We start from the raw sequence: 19,018 nt of genomic DNA, 5'->3' as shown, positions 1-19,018 counted from the left end.
TACTACTAAATTTTATGCTGTAGAATTCCTACTAGCAAACTGTTGTCACAGGAAAACTTGCTTCTAACACTGCAGAGAACTCAAATGGATTGAGGCTAAAAGTATGAATATGTCAAGCATGACAAGCTAGTTACACCAAGCAATCTCAATCATGTTACAAAGTTTCAATTTTACGTAGTAAATTCAGATATTATCTTGTCAAACTAGGATACCAGCATCATTTCGTTCTGTAGTCACTCGTATAACTACTGCTTAAGCAATGAAATCTAGGTATCCTCTTTAGCCCTAGAATCAGCCAAAATTAACGAGTCCAGCAATTGAAATAAGAAAGAATCTTATGAGAAGACTTTTGATTGGTAAAATCACATCAAAAGGCTACTTCATCACTCCAGCAGATACCAACTTTCATCCTCACACGTACAGGTCAAAAAGCAATTCTTCCAGTAATGCCGAACAACGTGAGCCTGTCTCTGATAGAGCTTTAGTCAGGCAGGCTTACCAAGCCGTGCCATTAACCAAAGAAAACCAAAAACGAATTAAAGAAGATCATTATTTCCTCCCAACCTACATTTGAAAGAACAAACATGCATGAAGCAGTTGACCAACAAATGGAACCCCAGAGCGCCAAGCATTGGTGTACATAAGCAAAATTATGGCATTGTTTTTCCACAACTAAAAGATAAATGCTAGATCTTGCAAAACAAAATGATACCAACTGCTCTCTTACAAGAGCAGGCTAACAATATCTGAAGATAATCTTTATCAGCAATTTGTCAGCTTTTTTTCTAAGACAATTACCAGTTTCAGGTTTCACCAAATTAACAGGAACTGAGTGCAATCATCTAAATCCTCCATTTACAAGTAAAAGAGAAACCCAGCAATAAAACTATCTGTATGTGACAAAAAAATGGTAGTTGCAGCACACACTATAGATCTTGCATTATGCCTTCTTCTTTTTGGATTTGAGCATCACATATCCAACAAACATGCAGAGGAAGCAAAGCAGCGCCACAAGAGCAAACACCGGAATCAGAATGGCATATTCTTGAGGCAAAAAGTACTTGTGCACAAAATGATCAGTATCAACGAACGGCTGAAAGCACAAAAGAAAAATGTACGTCAGAAACAAAGGGAAAAACCCAGAGTCAAAAAGAAAAAGCTCTTAGGATCAGAAGTGAAAAAACTAACCAGTATGATCACCCAGAATGTATAGTAAGTGAAAACTGACAAGCTGATTCCCGATAACAGCAGCCCCACGGCCTTGTCTGCTAAATCCATCTACTCCTTCCTTTTTTCTGTTCTTTTATAGTTTTTCACCTTAATTTACCAAAGAGGGAGTTCAATGAAGGGTTAGAAGGTGTAATTATTATTTCTGTTCTTTTATAGTTTTTCACCTTAATTTACCAAAGAGGGAGTTCAATGAAGGGTTAGAAGGTGTAATTATTGCAAAAAAGAGTACAAAATCACAAATGATCATGATGCAAAAAAGCAGTAACAGGGAAATTGCTAAGCAAACTCTTACACATTCATCCTTGTGCCTCCGTGTAGGAAGCAAAATCCAACCAGTGTAGTTGCTAAGCAACCTATAACCCATTTCCCTCAACGACAAACCACAAAATTCTGCTGGTGAAACATCCATCTACTTTCCATACCTTCATTACCCGCCATTGAATTCAAAAACTACATATACATGACCCCCAAGCCCCAAAAAGGAAGACAAGCATTTCTCCAACATAATTGCTCCATCACAAGGATATAGAAACAGTTTTTTAATTTAAACGCCAAAATACTACTCCCAATTATTTTTTGTATAAAACTGTTCTTAATATACAATTAATGATCAGCATTACTTTTTTTTCTTTTTCGTTTTCTTTATGAACCCTAGTGAGTTTATGATCTTCATTTCCAGAACAATTAAAATTATCACCACTTGCAGATTAAAGGGCACTTGGGCAATATCTTTTCACAATTACAAACAACCTAAGCTATGATTCTCACAAAAATAAACCAAAAAAGGATAAATATTCAAGGTCCTCATAATTTACAGACCTAGAATTTGAATCTACTTGTTCCAGAAAAGAAAACGATTAAGACTGTAATTAACATATCATGCCGAAACCAAAAACAAAACAGAGAATAAAAGTAAAGAATATTACTGGGAAAATCAGTTACCTGAAAGATTTGGATTCTTCGATTAGGGTTTGATTCAAGGATTTCGAGTGGTAGTTTCTTCTGCTTACTTTTTTCTTCTTTTCTTCTTCTTTTTTTTTTTTTTTTTTTTTTTGAAGTTTTCGTTTCCCAATTACGTTTTGGTTAAGTTCAAGTGTTCTGATATCCACTGGAGTAAGGTGGACTAGCGACGCTTAGTTGGACACCTGGACTTGGTCTGCTCCAACTCTGTCAAAAGGTTGGGGAGATTTCTAAGGGTTCGTTTGGTTCTACAGAATTGGAATTGCATTGGAATTGGAATTCTATAGAATTAGAATTCTATGAATTGGAATTCCAAAACATTTGAATTCTTTTGTTTGGATAATGCATAGAATTGATACATAATTCATTTGAAATTTCAAATTCTTTGTTTGGATGGGAGAAGAATTCATTAAAAATTAGAATTGTTTCCAACTAATATTTCCTTACATAAAAAATTTCTTTTTTCTACTATATAATAATTTTTTAATATTTAGCTAATTGTTACTAAAGCTTTAAGGAAAAAACCAATTAGTACCTTTAATAATTTATTTTTTCTTGCATTTAACTAATTTTTAATAAAGCTTTAAAAGAAAAAAAATTAGTTCCTTTTTTGCAAAAAAAAAAAAAATTCTTTTTTTTTTTAAAATTAAATTAAATTAAATAAAAATTAATTGTATATTCTAACTTAAAAAGTAGTTAATATTTATCGAGTTAAAACCTTGATACTTTTTTTAAGTTAAGAACTTTAAATTTTAGAAAATCAAAAGCCTACTCTATGATATGAATTGGGAGGAAAGTCATAACTTGTACCTATTATAAATATTTGAGTTTTGTATCTTACAAACATTCATCACATTCCATGTCCATTGACGAGAATTTAGCAGCCTTGAGCTGATACATAAAAGATTTTTCAGGCCCTGACAGCAAGTTTTAAAGAGATGAATTCTATCATATACCATAAAAGCAAAATTGATTTTTCATTTTCTTATGACTACAGGAAGATAGTGTTACTGAAACGAACCTTCATTTTTTTTCACGCAAACTGTTTATGCTTTATTAGGATGTGTTAAAACTTTTGTGAATATGAAGACTACTTCCTCGGTAAGAAAGTGAGTTCCAATTTGTTAGCTACTACTAAGAGCAAAGAATATGCAGTCTAAAAGGTTTAAGCTATGTTGATCTTTAAGTAAAGCATTTTTCACCTTTTTTTCTTAATATACATTTCAGCAGCCATTGGCCAGGAAAGTTGATAATTAAGCTCTAAGGCTCAGAGAACTAAATTCAGCACTCCCTCATTTTCTCTCCTCAATCTCACACAACACACACACAAGAGAGAATTAATGGAGCAGATCCAACATTTCAGTCATGAGCATCCCTTGATATTGAGCAAACTCAAAGACGATGAATTCTCTGATGAGAAAATTAGTCGTTGCAGAGGCTGTTTACTTAAAATTTTGCCAGGATCAACCTTTTATTCATCAATATCTAGGTATGTTCTTCATATTACACACCATCCACCATAAGAAACAAAAGGGATCACAAAATTCCATTCAAATACAGATCAACCAGAATTTCATTCAACAATTTACTTGTCTAAAGACAAAACAACACCAAAAATTCAACAAGAAAACACTAACAAAAAGGTTCCCTTTTCATATCATGATTAATCCTTTCAACTTTTACAGTATGAGCTCTCCAATTTTCATCAAAGTTCAAGGGAAAATAATCAATCAAGTGACAGTGGACAATCAGAGCAACAATGGAATACAAAAGTTAGTCTATGCCTATCTTCAACTCCTATCCTCCTCAATGTACTATCGACAAGAAGAAACCAAAAAACAGAGAGCTCAGAATTCACCACGATCAGGGGCAGGACAATTTCCATCAACTTTTTTCTTCTCAAGTTTCATGAAAGTTGTTTACTTCTAATCAAAGTTGATTTTTCCAAAAGCCTCAGAATCAATAAAAAAATGTCCAAGTTCCTAATAAGTACTCTCAAATCCTATGCGTTCAGGCATTATCCCGAATGGGTTCCAAGTCAAATTTTGACTAATTAACTAAAACTCAAACAAACAACAAAATGGAAACCAAAGACCAACTTGTTCTTTTGTTCTCATAACATCGTAAATTATAAGCTTAAAATAATAATAATAATCGCATAGAATCAATCAATACCACAAATTATCAAAAAAAATACCTTAAAAAATAATGTTTAATAGAAAAAAATAAAATTATGAAGTTACCTTTATATACTCTAATTCTATCTGAAAAATCTGGAATAGTAGGGAGTAAATTACAAAGCCATGTCGTTCTCTCCTGATGCTAGGGAGAGACTGCAAATAATAGAGACTATTCCTCGTTCTCTCCTGAACAAGTATCAGCTTCAAGGAAATAACGAAGAAGTTGGGCACTTTTGTTTGTCCTTGGACGCTAAGATGGAATTGATCAATGAATTTTGCCAAATTGGTAATGAAATTTCATTCTTCACTCATCGAATCAATTCTCAATTCATTCACTGGAAGGGAAGGGGAAGACTGACAGAAACTAATTAAAACCCCATAATTTCAACCTGTGTTATGCAGTGGCCAGCACAAGTGGAGGAGGCGGCGGCAGGAATGCTCCAACAGAGCATTAGATATGGCGATCGATAATGGGAAGAGAAGAGAGACGTTTGAGTTTTGTCCATCAATTTTATAGTTGACCCATTTTTGAGATTTTACCCGTAAAAGACCCGCGTATTGACCCGATTTAAGAGTTCAAGCGTGGAATTGGAATTGGAATTCTTTGGTCCAGCCAAAGAATTGGAACTACGGAATTCGATGGATTTAGAATTGCAATTCAATTCTAATTCTATAGGAAAAATAATATCCAAACACAAGAATTGAAATTGAGGTTTCAATTCCAATTCTATGGAGAACCAAACGTACCCTAATAAGTGTATTTTGGATAGAAGATTATTGGAAAAATTATTTGAAATAACACTACTGTAATAAAATGATAATTAAAAATATAAAAAATGTGTTTGAAAAACGTGTTTATGATATAAGTAAAAAATATTTTACAAATAAAATAATATCCGGACACACTTATTTTCTTTAAATTTCTTTTCCTCTATATTCTTAACGGTTCAATCATAATTAAGTGATTGGAATAAATATAAGATGCCTAAGCAATAGATCCAAATATGGTAATAATCAAAAATAAATGTGAGGTGAAATATTGTTTACTTAGTTTCTATGACTTTAAAGTTGTGTAAATATCATTTTCCTTTTCTTAACCCTAATTGATTTTGTATTTCAACTTCTCAAAACTAAGAAACAAAATAGTAATTCTACACCATGACTAAAGATGTCAAACTTTTAATTGCATTTCAATCTTGAATTAACAAATGAAAAGCCTCAAAGTCTAAATCACATAATCAATACCTAATAAAGATTTAATGTAGTACTTCTTTTTTTTTTTTTTTTGGAATGCAGGAATGATAGTCACTAGCCAAAGTTTCAATTTTGCTGCATTATTATTCTCACGTCTCAAGTAAAATCATGAGAAATGATTCCGAATTCTCAAGTCTTTCCATTCTAAAACTATTCAGCCCTTTTCAGTAGGATCATTTTCCACTCTAAAATAAAACGATGGGTTTTTATCAGTTTACCCCCTTAAATTATACCCCAACTATCAGTTTAGTTCCTAACATTAATTTTTAATCACTTAAGTCCTTGGACTAACGGTTAAATGAGAAGGCATTTTATAATTTATATAAAAAGACATGTTTAGATCCAACTTCATTATAAATGGACAAATGTACCCATAAATTGCCCTGCTAATATGTGAGAATTGCTTCAATTTGGCAAAATTTGCATGTTCTTATAATTTGGAAAATTATGAAAAGAAAAGGACCACTAGGGAAAATTTTTTTACTAACATATCACTTGAGAAAAAATAGACCTTATAATAGAATAAATATAAAATTTTCCTTCTAAGATTGTCTTTGCTCGATGACGTGCAAACAAGTTATAAAATTCCACACTTCGATATCATCATATTTGCAATGTCTTGATAAGGTATTACGCAAAATAAAAAATTTTGTAAACAATTTAAGAAAATAGAGGGGAGAAAAGCTTTCTAATCCTTGTTTTATACTTAAAGCACAAGGAGAGGGTATTTTTGTCATAAAATTTTTCACCAAACTTTAGTTAGTTAGCAGGGCAATTTATGGGTATATTTGTCCAATTATAATTAAGTTGGATCTAAACATTTCTTTTTACATGAATTATAAAATGGAATTTTTATCAGTTTACCCCCTTAAACTATACCCCTAACTATCAGTTTAGTCCCTAACGTTAACTTTTAGTCATTTAAGTCCTTGAATTAACGGTCAAACAGTTAGTCCAAGGACTTAAGTAACTAAAAGTCAACGTTAGAGACTAAACTGGTAGTTGGGGTATGGTTTAAGGGGATAAACTGATAAATTCCCTAAAACGAATGGCTTCTCAAAGTTGAGACAATAATAGGGGATGCCTTGCTATACAATACAACAATATTCCATGACCTGAGAACAGGCCCTAAACCTCTCCTTTCCTTAAAATGAAACCACCAAAAAGAAAAAAAAGAGATGTAGCTTTGATATTGCAGTAACAAACCAGTCCAAAGAAAGAAAGCATTCACATGTATTGTTCTCTGCGAAAAATTTAATAGAAAGAACTGTGATAGTATCTATGATCCTGAACAATACAGCTTCAGGATTCCAAAATTGTAAAAGGGATGAAAACAACATACAGAATCAAGGGAAAAGAGTTTAAAAAGATATTATTAATCCCCAAAGAACGAAATCACAGCCAGAAAGGAGTCTCTAACCATCCGCTTTCTGTTGTCAAGTTAGCCTTCATAAACTGCTTATACCCACCAATGAACACAGACATGATGGATATAGAAAATAGAACTTTTGCTGTATGGACTAGTTTTGTAACATCCACTGCATTATGTCGCTTCGAACCACTCCACCTGAACCAAGTCCTCCATAGTTAACCTTAAGAGCCTGCAGACCATAGATGCTTAAATGTCGGTATTGAGTATTAACTCCAGCTGGCTTGGTCCGTCGCATCATCATAGCGACGCTTTGGAATGATTTAGGCCAGACATTCCTTGATGAGGTAAATAAATGTCTGTCAGAATCAGGAGCCCCACTTCGTACACCATTTCTTTGGAAGTTTGAGGGAGTTGACTGGTGGCTTGAATCAGTTAAATGCCTCTTCACACTTGCGCTTGCATTACCATTCTGGGGAGGCTTTGGTTGAATCTGAGCAGATGGCTTCATCCTGTCAAGCCATCTTAGTATCCTGTTCCCAATACTCCTTCCTACTTCAAGATCTCTCTCCTGTATATTACGATGAACCTTGATCGCAACATCAAACACAGCACGTGTCCGCCTGTAATCAAACACAACTAGACGAGGATGAGCAATATTGTTTCGTGGCGTTCTCCATTCTTTAACAGTAGAAGATATAGGGAATCCAATACATGTAAGACAAGGCTAGAAAGGGAATGTAGATGAAATGTCCTGTATACACTGTTTCTCTGTACCGCAGGGAAAAATGAGAAAAAACATTATGTCAAAGATGAGAGTAAATTAGTTAGGATTAAAAATTTCTCCGCTCATTGATCAATGTCTTGCCTGGATGCTCAATAGGGTTATCCACGCACTAAAAGAAAATTGAGACTCCCACATCAGATATTATAAACAATCTAAGCCTTGTGATACAATTCAACAGCTTAAATCCCTGATATATCATGTAACAGACAACTGACAAGAAAGCCTGCAGATCAAAACTAGCAGACTTCCTATGACAAGAAAGCCTGGATGCTCAATAGGGTTATCCACGCACTAAAAGAAAATTGAGACTCCCACATCAGATATTATAAACAATCTAAGCCTTGTGATACAATTCAACAGCTTAAATCCCTGATATATCATGTAACAGACAACTGACAAGAAAGCCTGCAGATCAAAACTAGCAGACTTCCTATGAGATTGAAAATTAGTTGAAATTATGTTGACATCAACAAATTTATCTGGATTTGAAAAATTATACTGTCAAATGTTGGCATCTCTACCACCACATTACTAACCCGTTAAGAAAAAAGAAGATGATAGAGCCACCAAAAAAAAAAAAAGAATTACACATTTTTTACTCAATTTGATTCCATTGAGCACCTTGATATCCATGCCCCTGTGATGAGATTGCGGTGTACAAGGCATGCCATACATTACAACAAATAATCACCTCTTTTCTGAACCCCTGCTAATTGTTTCATTAAGAAAGAAACACCAATATATTGCAATAAGAGAGAAACACCCATGTACTGCAATACACGACATCCCATTAATTATGCCCTAGATGCCACCGCACACAAGCAGTATTTCTGTCTATCATAAAAAAGAAAAGGTAAGTCATTTACCAGAATTGCCACCATATATTATTCAGAGAGTTTACAGGACAAGTTCCCTATCACAGTATCCACGAAACTGTGAACTAAACCTGAGAATGAGGACTCATCATCCCAGCAAAGTCCACATTAAACAAGAACAGGGCAGCATTAGATAACTGCTATGTTAAAGAAGGTTGATTGAACACCTATAATCATGCTGAAGTGATAATTATGGCCGAGTTTCTTTATAGGTAAACCAAGAAACATCAAAACTAACAAGTTTAGACTATTTTCTGAACTCTTATCTCTAAGAAACAACAACCAGAAGCAATTGTCCACCAGGATAATTAAGCAGCAACAAACATCAATAACCAACAAGTTCTGAATAGCAATCTGGTTTTCTTCAATATCAACTCAGGTTTAAATGTTACTTCTAACAAGTTCCCTTAAAGCACAAACTTAAGACGTGCGAGGTCATAAAAGCAACAGTCTAATAGAAAATCTTGCCCCAAATTCCCTGTAGGGCATTTCAGAGGCAGACCAACAAACATCCCAAATAAAAGACATTAAGAGTTTAATCTCTTTTGACAAAGTACCTGGATTTTAGATGGCAATTCTTGACATTCTATGTTTAAGCAAAGCATGGGCCCATCCATTTTTCATGCGAATCACCATTCACATACAAACATGCAGCTTTAATCATTCAATGTTACACAAAATCATGATCTAAGCATCATAACATCATTAATATCCTAAATTGACCGTAAAAGTTAAGAACAATAAATGAACTTGCAAACAAAAAACACGAGATTGATCATCCATTATCTATTACCTACCACGTAGAGCAGCAACAACTTCTATGTATCACGATTTATATAAACATACAAGGCTGGTCCCAATACTTCATTCGGCAACTAGTCCAAGCACAAATGCGGCTAACTTTTTGTTACCAGAGCACACAAACAACAAAGAACGCCAATAGTAGATTGGAGTAACAATTCATTTTGAAACAAAGGAGAAAATGAAGGGAAAAAAAAAGGCCCTGATTAATTTTTCATTCTAAAATGCGTGGGCCATAGAAAGGTGCCATCACATATCCAACAGTGCAACATGCGTAGCACAACAAAGCGCAGGGGCAGTGGATTCTCAATTCCTGAACCCAGATTTAGGATATTTTAAGATGTAAGCAAAACCCCGCATTTAGATTATGCAAGATACAAAAATTAGACTCCTAACACACTGTTCCATCTACATTAGCTAATTCCATAATTGACTCTATACCTATTTCAATCTACATTACTTGTCTAACATACGATTTCACCTTTACACAATCCACACACATCATTAAACAGAAAATCAAACAGAAAGAGCCCAAAATGAAAAAGACCGAACCACCATAATCAATGCACAGTGCTTACTACTCAATCAACAACAAAAAAAACGAAAAAAAAAAAGAACAAAAACACAGCAATAAAGTAGATTTCTTTCGTCAAAAACATAATCATAAAGACAACTTACAAGCGATTAAAGAAAGAAAAATGGAAAAATAAATGGAGGGTATTTTAGTGAGAAAGGTGAAGAAATGCATGCCTGTGAGCGAATTGGCGGATCCTGGGATACTTGGGGCTGATTAGCCTGCGCTGGATCTTGAGAGCCAATCGGTAAGTTCTCCTGAGACCCAGAAAATAAGCTGTCGCCAGTGTCATCTCCCATAGCACCATTCTGATACTAAAGTTCCTAACAACAACTCCTTTTCCTTTGTTCCTATTTTACAAAACAGATACTAGTAATCATTTTACACCTGGTAGAAAATGCTGTTTTTGTGTGGGTTTTGTTTGGGAATTTCGAAAAAAAAAAAATTGAGGGGTTTTGGCTTTTCGTTTGTCCCAAGTCAGCCAGCCGAGGTTTTTGCAAGGACTGGGGGCCGCCAGAATTTTCTGATGCTGGGACCTTCCTTCCCTTCGGAACAAGCAGCCTTCGCCTTTCTGTTTTTATTTGTTTATTTATTTATTTATTTTCTTGGATTCTGAGATTAGCACAGACGTCATCTCGACCGTTTGAAAGGACGAAAAAGTTAGTCCGATCTTAGGCCTTGTTTGGAAGGTAAGTTTTTTGTCAAGTTTGTCTTTAATAAATTTTTTAAAAATTTTAACTATAGTAATTTTAAAAAAAAATTTAAAAATTTTAAACTATATACTTTAAAATATTCAAAAATTTACAAATTTCAAAAATTTTTTAAAAAACTTCTATAGTAAGTTACAGTAAAGTTTTAGACAAATATCTAAAAAACTCATTTGTTAAACAGGGCCTTAAATTTAAAGCACAATTTGTTTGGATAGTAGATTATTTGTAAAAATTTATTTATTAGCATATTTTTTAATTATTTTTTATTTTATATATATCATATCAAACAAATGTTATAGTAATTTTCAAAAATTTATTCTAAATAATTCTTGGACATCCCCACTAATGCAAGACTACTAACAACAATGAGAATTGAACGCGAATGAGTCCTTACCAGTTGAGCAAACTCTATTAGCAAGCAATTTGATTAATGGGAGTCAATTGGTTAGAAACCTTCCTTCGCATTTGATTTTTTTCCCCCTTTCTTGATAGGATTTTAGGCTTGTAGTTACTTTGGTCTGATTGGATACTAAAATTATTTCAAATGTTATTTTGTTTGTGTCACGAATATATTTTTTCAAACATTTTTTATATTATTAACCACATTTTAGCTCATATATATATAACATCACAAAAAAATATACAATAATCATTCTAAATAATATTCTTGTTGTTCGGATAAGGGGGGAAAAATGTTTAACATATCAAACTTTAGTATCTAGTCATAAACTTAGACATGGAGATTCAGTATTTGATGTCTCCTATAGTAATTCTAACATGTTCGTATTGTTTTAGCTTGTAATTTTAGCTTGCACCACAATTAGAATTCCAAGTAAAAAAAAAAACTTGAATGGAAGGAGGATGAAGAAGGATCGATGAGGACAACAAGATAACGATATTAGAAAAATCTGATGCGAAATATAAATCCTTTTTTTGAGATATATGCCTTTGTTATTGTTGGAATCTAAAAGGACATTCTTGATTTAATACGTATAAGATTGCATTATCATGCAAAAAACACAAATACATATTTTTTGGGTTATGTAGGCACCTATAAGAGGAAAATGCCAATTTTTAAAATAAAAAAAAAGAAAGGAGAATTTGAGAGTAACGGGACAATTTTAAAGTAGAACCATAAAATTCAGTGTTATGTGATTAATGTTTTAAACAGCTAATTTAGATTTTAAAAATAATTTAGCTAATTTAACTAATTTTAGGAGATTCTAAATTTAAAACATTTCACTTACACACAAAAAAAAAAAAAAAGTCACTTAATTAATATTCCTACTTGTTGAGTTGGGCTTTTGTAGCACAATTAACTTTCAGAATATACCAGTTGAGTTGGGCTTTCAGTATCTACAAGTTGAGTTTCAGTCCAGTGTCCATTGGAGGGGCAATTCCCACTCCGACTCATGAACCCTGTGGCTTTGTAAGTTTTTTAGGCTTGAACAAATCTAAAACACCAAAGAGATCAAACTGGCCGGTCCAGCAGTCCATTGGATCGACTCTAGTTAAGTTGGGCTTTCGTAGCATAATTAGCCAACTGTGTTGGGGTTTCGTAGCACAATTAAGTTTAAGTCCATTGTCCATTGGAACATTAATTCCATCTCCCTCATATGAAACCATGCGGCTGTGAACGTTTATTGGGCTTGAATAAGTCTGAACACCACAAAGAGAAGAAACAAACTGGCCGGTCCAGTTCAGTCCATTGGGTCGACTCTTAAAGTGAAAAGTGATCGTGTTTGGATCATTTGGACGCAACCGAAAGGAACCAATTAAATCGAAGCTACATGACACAGTCCAAGAGTTAAATTCCACCTCTCATCACAGTCCTTTTTTTTTTTTTTTTTTTTCCGGAAACGACAATAGTTGTATAACCTAATCTATTATACACTAAGGGAGAGGGGGCGGACCTAAGGAAACCCAAGAATAACCCGGAGGGGACTGAATCACTACCGGACCAAACGGATGCACAACACACCCGCTTGAATTTTTTGAAGCAAATCACTTAAATGTGGCATTTTTGATGGGACCAACCTAGGTGGTGGCCACCAGCCCAAAGGCTGGTGGTTCATCACAGTCCTTTTCACTTTCAAGAAAAAATCAAATGCAACTAATGTAGGCAAGATGCTTATGCACGTAAACGTTTGATTAAACATGCTTGTAAAATTTAGCCAACCTTAAAGCTCAAAAAAGTGGATTGACCATGATTTCACGAGGAGGGGATGTCGATTTCAAAGCTAGAGCTTGAATGGGCAATATAGTTGAATATTCAAATAGTTGGTGACATACTTGAATAAATCAAGCAGTAGTACTTATTATTTGAAGCTTACGTGCGAAAAAAGGTAATTAAAAATCGTGTTATGACATCTTTACCATTGCTATTTTATAAAGAACCAAACCAAATCAAACATACAGTTGCATCATTGAACATATCATCTGTTTACATATTCTTTCTCTTTGTGCACAAGCAACAAGAGAATCATATACATAGTCAATTAGCCATGTCAACTTTCTTCTTGCTATCTAAAAAGCCAAAAAAGGCACAATCCCATTAGCTTCAGCTTCCAGCATAAGCCACAAAAAGGCCCATTTCCAATCCCAAGCAAAGTCCACGCACAAATTCCTTTTGATTACTTCTTTTTTTTTTTTTTTTTTTTTTTTGTCGATACGATAACTTTCTATACTGTGGGGTGGGGAGGGTCTAAAAAGATTTTGGAATAATTCGAAGAGAACTGAATCACCACCAGATCAAACGAGTGCACTACACATCCATCTGAAGTTTTTAAGTAAGACCATATTTAATTGTGGCAAATTGGCGGAAGGCAAAGATTAAACCTTTGCTTACCACTGAGCTTAGCTCAGTGGCCACCAAGGTGTGTCTTAAGACCCTGCTCGAGCTGTAGGTGAGGGTTCAAATCCCACCTACAGTAAAAAAAAATCCAAAGATTATGCCAAAATACTCTCTTGATCTAGTAAGATTTGTATGCTCACTAGCCCCTAATATAAAATCTCTTTAGACTCCCCCTTCCCAATAATCTAGGATAGATAGGTTATATAGCCGTCGTCTCGAAAAAAAAAACAATTAATTTTCCAAATGAAACAAAAGAAATCCCTAAAAGTAATGGAGTATATGGCCACTCAACAACAAAACACCTCTATTCTATTCTTCTCTCACCATCCCCCTAGTCAGCAAAGCCACCTTTTCTACCAAAATCATTCACTGTTATAGAGAAGAAAAAAGACCCAAAAAAAGGGGGAAAAAAAAAAATACACTCCACAGTACTTGCCACTGGTTCAAGTTACTAACTACTACTAAAAAAACAACCATATACCAACAGAAGTGCCTCCCCATTTACACACACAACAACACACAGCTGTTTCTTGTTCATTTGTTTCCTCCAAAACCATGCACAGGCAGTCGCTGGGGTCACCAGCAGCAAAGCTCCATGCCAATGGAGTAGTCATCGTCAAAGATACTTCCTCCTCCTCCTCGCCTTCTTCCTCATCACCGGAACAGCAACAGAAGAAGAAGAAGAAGCTAGGAGTACTAATCTCCAATGATGATGAAGATGAAAAGCAGAACAAGAAACCCCACCACAAGACGACACCGTCTGGACACCCTGAAAAGCTCGTTCATCTCATTCCCCTCCTCACTCTCCTCTGTATCTTCATCCTCTACCTCAACTCCCATGACCCTTCTCAAAATGGTACCCCAAAAACATCCCAATTTTCCTATTTGTTATATTTTCTTCTCTTTTTTTTTTCATTTGTTATGTTATATTATATTATATTATCTCGGCTTTTTATTTAGTATATATATATTTTTTTTGAGTTTCAGATTTAGCTCAGTTCAATGAGCTCAAGACTTTGTCCAATCCTCTAGGTACAATGCACATTGATTTTCATGTGCTTTTCTTTCACTCTTTTTTTCTTGTTTATTTCAATATATTTTTCCATTTTGTTTTATATATTTCTTTCTTTCTTTTTTCACAGATTCAACAAATATTGAGCAAATTCATGGAGCATTGGAGATTGGAAAGAGCGAAGCTTTGGGGATTGGAAGCATGAGGAATCTGCAGGGAGTGGATAGAGAAGGAGGGAATTCAAAAAATCGGCTAAACAGAAAAATCGGCGACTTTTAGGGCGAGTTAGTCTCCCCGGCTTTTATCCGTTACTTTGGAGATATCTGTCTATCTATCGTCACTGGGCTTTAATCGTCGGTGGGTTCGAGTTGACTCGGTCGGTAGAGCTGAGCTGAGTTGGGAACTCGATTAGAAGATGAGTCATGAGTGATATATTACGTCTGCCAATTCTTTCTACCACGCGTGTGCCAGCACGTGAACTATTTTTTTGTTGTTTTGTTGACAAATCTTAGCGCGTGCTGCTTTCTCACTGTAAAAAAAAATAAAAGAAAAAAAAAGAGATTTGAAAATCACTGCTGTATATTTTGATTGATTGCTGACTTCTCCATATTTCATTTGGAGAAAGTAAATCCCACAAATAATATGTGGTTTATTGGGCATCTACTTCTATCGTAATTTCTACCTGTCTTACAATAAATTTATGCATATGATGGTAAAAATTAAAATGTTTTGGGGCCTACTTATCCATATTAAAACAAATTAATTTTTTTTTTGTGAAACAGTTATGTTTCTTTTCTTTTTCTTTTTGTGTAAGCTTTTTTTTTTTCTTCCTATCACGGGCTTAATGGTTTAGCAGCAAAGAATATGTCACACTTACTATCCAGTTTTGTTTACCTTCGAGAGCTTGCTATATTTAACCTTATTTTCAGAAATCTAGCACATAAGATTTTAATTGACTAGGGGCATTCTTTGGATAAACCTTGAATAATTTGGAGAAGGGTTTTTTAAACGAGTATCGAGTGGACGTTCGATGGTATACCTAAATCATATTTAACCTACCATCTAAATGCATATTAATAATTATTATCCAACGTCGCTTTTATATAGTATTTTTTTTATTTAATTTTAATTTTTTTTAAATATTAACACTTGAATTCTATTTTAACGAGTATCTAATGAATGCTCGTTAAACGGGGGCTCTTTGCTCTTTGGAGAAAAAATAATAACAATGCTAGACAACCTAGAAAAAGTTGGGTGTACCTTAGAATTTCAGGTGTGAATGGGTTAAAAATTAGATTCTCAACTTATTTTGTTGGAACCAAAAAAGAAAGAAGGTAAAAATTCCAAATGTTTTTGTTTTGGCTTGGGTGCGGTGAAGGCTTGCGGTTTGTAGTTAATGACGGGAAATTGGGGGTGCCAGTTTTGCCAGTGGCCAGTCGAGGAGATGGAAAACAGCTGGAAAGTTAAGAGACCGTTACTACTGCCCCTCGTGTTCCGCTTCCCAAGTGCCAGCTCGAAACTGACTGTATTATCTCGCAAAAAAAGATATTTTTTTTATTGTGCACTTGTACTTTTTTATTGTGCACTTGTAGGGTCTTATTTGGATTGCTTTTTTTCTTTGGTAAAAAACAAAATTACAGCTCCGTTTGGATTTGAAAGTTTTTCAAAAACTTACAATGCTACAGTAAAAATTTTACAAAAATAATTTCAAAAACACCATATCCAAACAAATATTTTAAAAACAACTCCAAATATATAAAAAATATATTTATATATATATTTATATATTAATATTAATATTTTGTTTAAAATATATTTTTATATATTTATTTATTTAAATATAAATATATATATCTATATATATTTATATATTTATATAAATATGTAAATATATTTATTTCAACTTTGTTTTATAATATGTATATTAAATATATAATAATATACATATTAAAAAACAAAATTGAAATAAAAATATTATATATATATATAAATAAATAAATATTAATATATAGAAACAAAGCCCGTATATATTTAAAACGAATCTCAACAAAATTCTAAATTATAAAAATATTCAAAAATATATTTTAAAAATACTTCTAAAAACGATCCAAAAACATTTACAGTAAAAGTTTTTCGTATACAAAGCTACAAGAAAGTTTTTAAAAAATACCTCCAAAAACAGCTAATCAAAGTAGAGTAAATATTTTTTACAAATTTTCTTCGCCATCTTTTTACATCACATTCTTAAAAGTACTATCTATAATTATTTTTTTCTCCAAAGTTTGGATTATTTTTTTGAAATTTTTATAAAAAATTATATTGTAACGATTTGATATATGTGAATTAAAAAAGTAATTAGAAAATATATTCATAAAAAAATATTAAAAATATTTTAAGAGAAAAATGGCAATCCAAACATTATATTTTGCAACTTTTTTTTGGTTGAAAAATTGTAATGTAGCACGATTAAGATAATTAGTAGTAAAAAAATTAAATTTTATATACACTCGTAGTGTATACACCGTTAAATCTATAACACATATAAAACCAACATTATAAAAATTAATCCTAAAAAATATTAGTACAATCTGCTACGAAAAGTGGTGGTCCTTTAAGACTTTCTTCTTGTGTTGTCGAGGAGCGGTCCCTATTATACCTCCCTCACGGCCTCACCGAACATAGCCAGAATTTTTCATCCTTCTTCCGTGACGTGGAGCCTGATTCCCTGCAACTCTTATATTTTAGTAGTATCATTCTTTTTTTTTGAATTACAAGTTAGAATGGAGGATAATGGGAAAAATGAAAATCGAATTCTTGTCTATTTATGGACAAGTAAAAATCGTACTAAAAGAGTCCAAAACATGGATTAGCTGACTAATTGCAAGTCATTAGTCATATTTTTTTTAAGGGTTGGTTGGGTAGTTTGCCAAACGATAAATAATTGAGATTAATTAGTATCTTTCAAAATTTGACCATACTTGTACAGTTTGATTTTGTGCCTAAGACAATTTGATCATTGTATTATCACATTACTATAGGTCAGCAATCAGCATTGTATTAAACTACATATCCATATTGTACTGATTTTCTTTTTGTGTATTGCATTTCTGAGTTTTTTTTTTTTTAAAAAAAGGGATACATAAACTGGGAATCTTTACTAGAGGATTGCTCTTGTAATTGTAGAGGATACAAAAAGAGGTAAAAGGGAAGGGCCCCCTCATTGATGTAACGCCCCACCATCCATGATCCACCTGTTTTTGGTGCCTTTGAAATGCTACATGGGTCCAAAAGTTGCATTAAGGGCATTGGCCCACTATATAGTGGCACTAATTTACCCAAGAGGCAAGATTAAAATGTATATGCCCCTTGAGATTGATGAGTAGTCTAATTAGGTTTCGAAATCGTGTGTTCGAGTCATCTCTCTATCGCTTGTGTATCTTTGAAAAACGAGGTGCACAGGCGCAGGGAGATTAGTCTGGCAAGATTAGGATATTTTCTGTATTGAAAATTTTTTTTTTTTAATGATATTGCCCCGAATTTTATAGAAAAAAATTTTGGTAAGAAACGAGTGTTAAAACTTTTTTTTTTTCATTTTTGGCATGAAAAAAAATTTAGGCCTAGAAGAGGTTTACTTCATTTTAAGATCGAGGTATATTATCGGCGCACAATGTTTCGCCTATCATCGATGACATATGGTAAGTTATAATCAGACTCAAACTCGAGGACTTCCATGACAAGGTTAAATCATCACCACCAGGGGCTGCTGAGCCTCCACGCGTAGGCAAATGTTGGAACTTTCTGAGACTACTAAAAATGCTTCCAAACAATTGATTGGGTAACCTATCACATAGAAATGACTTGTAATCTTGTGCTTGAAAAGAAGACTTGGGAAAATTCTTCACAATGATTGATAAAGTTTGGAAAGTTGTATTAGTATCCAAAAAAAAATTTTATATAAAAAAAAAAGAGTATGATGTAATTCTACTAATAATTGAAGTATGATGTATCCAACTACAATCTTATCCAGTGCCTTAATCTCACATCATAGCATGCTAATGATACAAAAGAAAATATCAAAGACTCATTAGGTGGCAACATCAAAACTTGTAACGTGTCCTGAAGGCCACTCAAAATCCTCCAACAAAGCAAATTTATGAAGCAGATTGTTGAGAAAAAAAAAAAAAAGAAGGAAAGAAAGAAAGAATTGCATCCCCTATCAAGAACTAAAAGGAGGGGGTCCAACCCAAGATTGAGGTTTAGTTTGGTCTCTAGTGAATTTTGGTCATTTGCCAAAAAGCAAAAGAGCTGAGAGCACAAAACTGAAAATGTTGTTCTCATGAATGACTGAAAAGCTCTGGAGTTGTTCCTCTTGGTGATGTTCACTGGCCTAGTTTTGTACTAGTATATGATCT

General features: G+C 33.5%; 3 protein-coding genes across 6 annotated transcripts; 1 reads left to right on the top strand and 2 right to left on the bottom strand.

Annotated features, from left to right (window-relative positions):
* Positions 1–706: 706 nt before the first annotated feature.
* On the bottom strand, positions 707–4,894 carry LOC113705394 (dolichol-phosphate mannose synthase subunit 2). 3 transcript variants are annotated; one of them, XM_027227241.2, is made up of 3 exons: positions 4,760–4,894; positions 1,189–1,317; positions 707–1,093 (listed from the first exon to the last, which is right to left on the bottom strand). In XM_027227241.2, the coding sequence occupies exons 2-3, from the start codon at positions 1,276–1,278 to the stop codon at positions 941–943; spliced, it is 243 nt and encodes an 80-aa protein (XP_027083042.1). In that variant the 5' UTR covers positions 1,279–1,317; positions 4,760–4,894; the 3' UTR covers positions 707–940. The 3 variants fall into 3 exon arrangements, with proteins under 3 accessions (XP_027083042.1, XP_027083041.1, XP_071918444.1); XM_027227240.2 differs by having other exon boundaries at positions 4,434–4,860; XM_072062343.1 differs by lacking the exon at positions 4,760–4,894 and adding an exon at positions 2,173–2,806.
* Positions 4,895–6,790: 1,896 nt separating this feature from the next.
* Positions 6,791–10,597, bottom strand: LOC113706416 (uncharacterized). The gene is made up of 2 exons (XM_027228319.2): positions 10,207–10,597; positions 6,791–7,616 (listed from the first exon to the last, which is right to left on the bottom strand). Exons 1-2 carry the CDS (start codon positions 10,335–10,337, stop codon positions 7,145–7,147), a joined length of 603 nt encoding a protein of 200 aa, XP_027084120.1. The 5' UTR covers positions 10,338–10,597; the 3' UTR covers positions 6,791–7,144.
* Positions 10,598–13,887: 3,290 nt separating this feature from the next.
* LOC113705320 (uncharacterized) lies at positions 13,888–15,265 on the top strand. Of its 2 annotated transcripts, XM_027227123.2 has the most exons (3): positions 13,894–14,450; positions 14,582–14,626; positions 14,737–15,265. In XM_027227123.2, the coding sequence occupies exons 1-3, from the start codon at positions 14,150–14,152 to the stop codon at positions 14,883–14,885; spliced, it is 495 nt and encodes a 164-aa protein (XP_027082924.1). In that variant the 5' UTR covers positions 13,894–14,149; the 3' UTR covers positions 14,886–15,265. The 2 variants fall into 2 exon arrangements, with proteins under 2 accessions (XP_027082925.1, XP_027082924.1); XM_027227124.2 differs by lacking the exon at positions 14,582–14,626 and having other exon boundaries at positions 13,888–14,450.
* The last annotated feature ends 3,753 nt before the right edge of the window (positions 15,266–19,018 follow it).

This window comes from Coffea arabica, chromosome 8c (assembly GCF_036785885.1).
Source record: "Coffea arabica cultivar ET-39 chromosome 8c, Coffea Arabica ET-39 HiFi, whole genome shotgun sequence".
In the NCBI taxonomy this organism is placed as follows: domain Eukaryota; kingdom Viridiplantae; phylum Streptophyta; class Magnoliopsida; order Gentianales; family Rubiaceae; genus Coffea; species Coffea arabica.
This window is presented reverse-complemented; position numbering and strand designations above follow the sequence as displayed.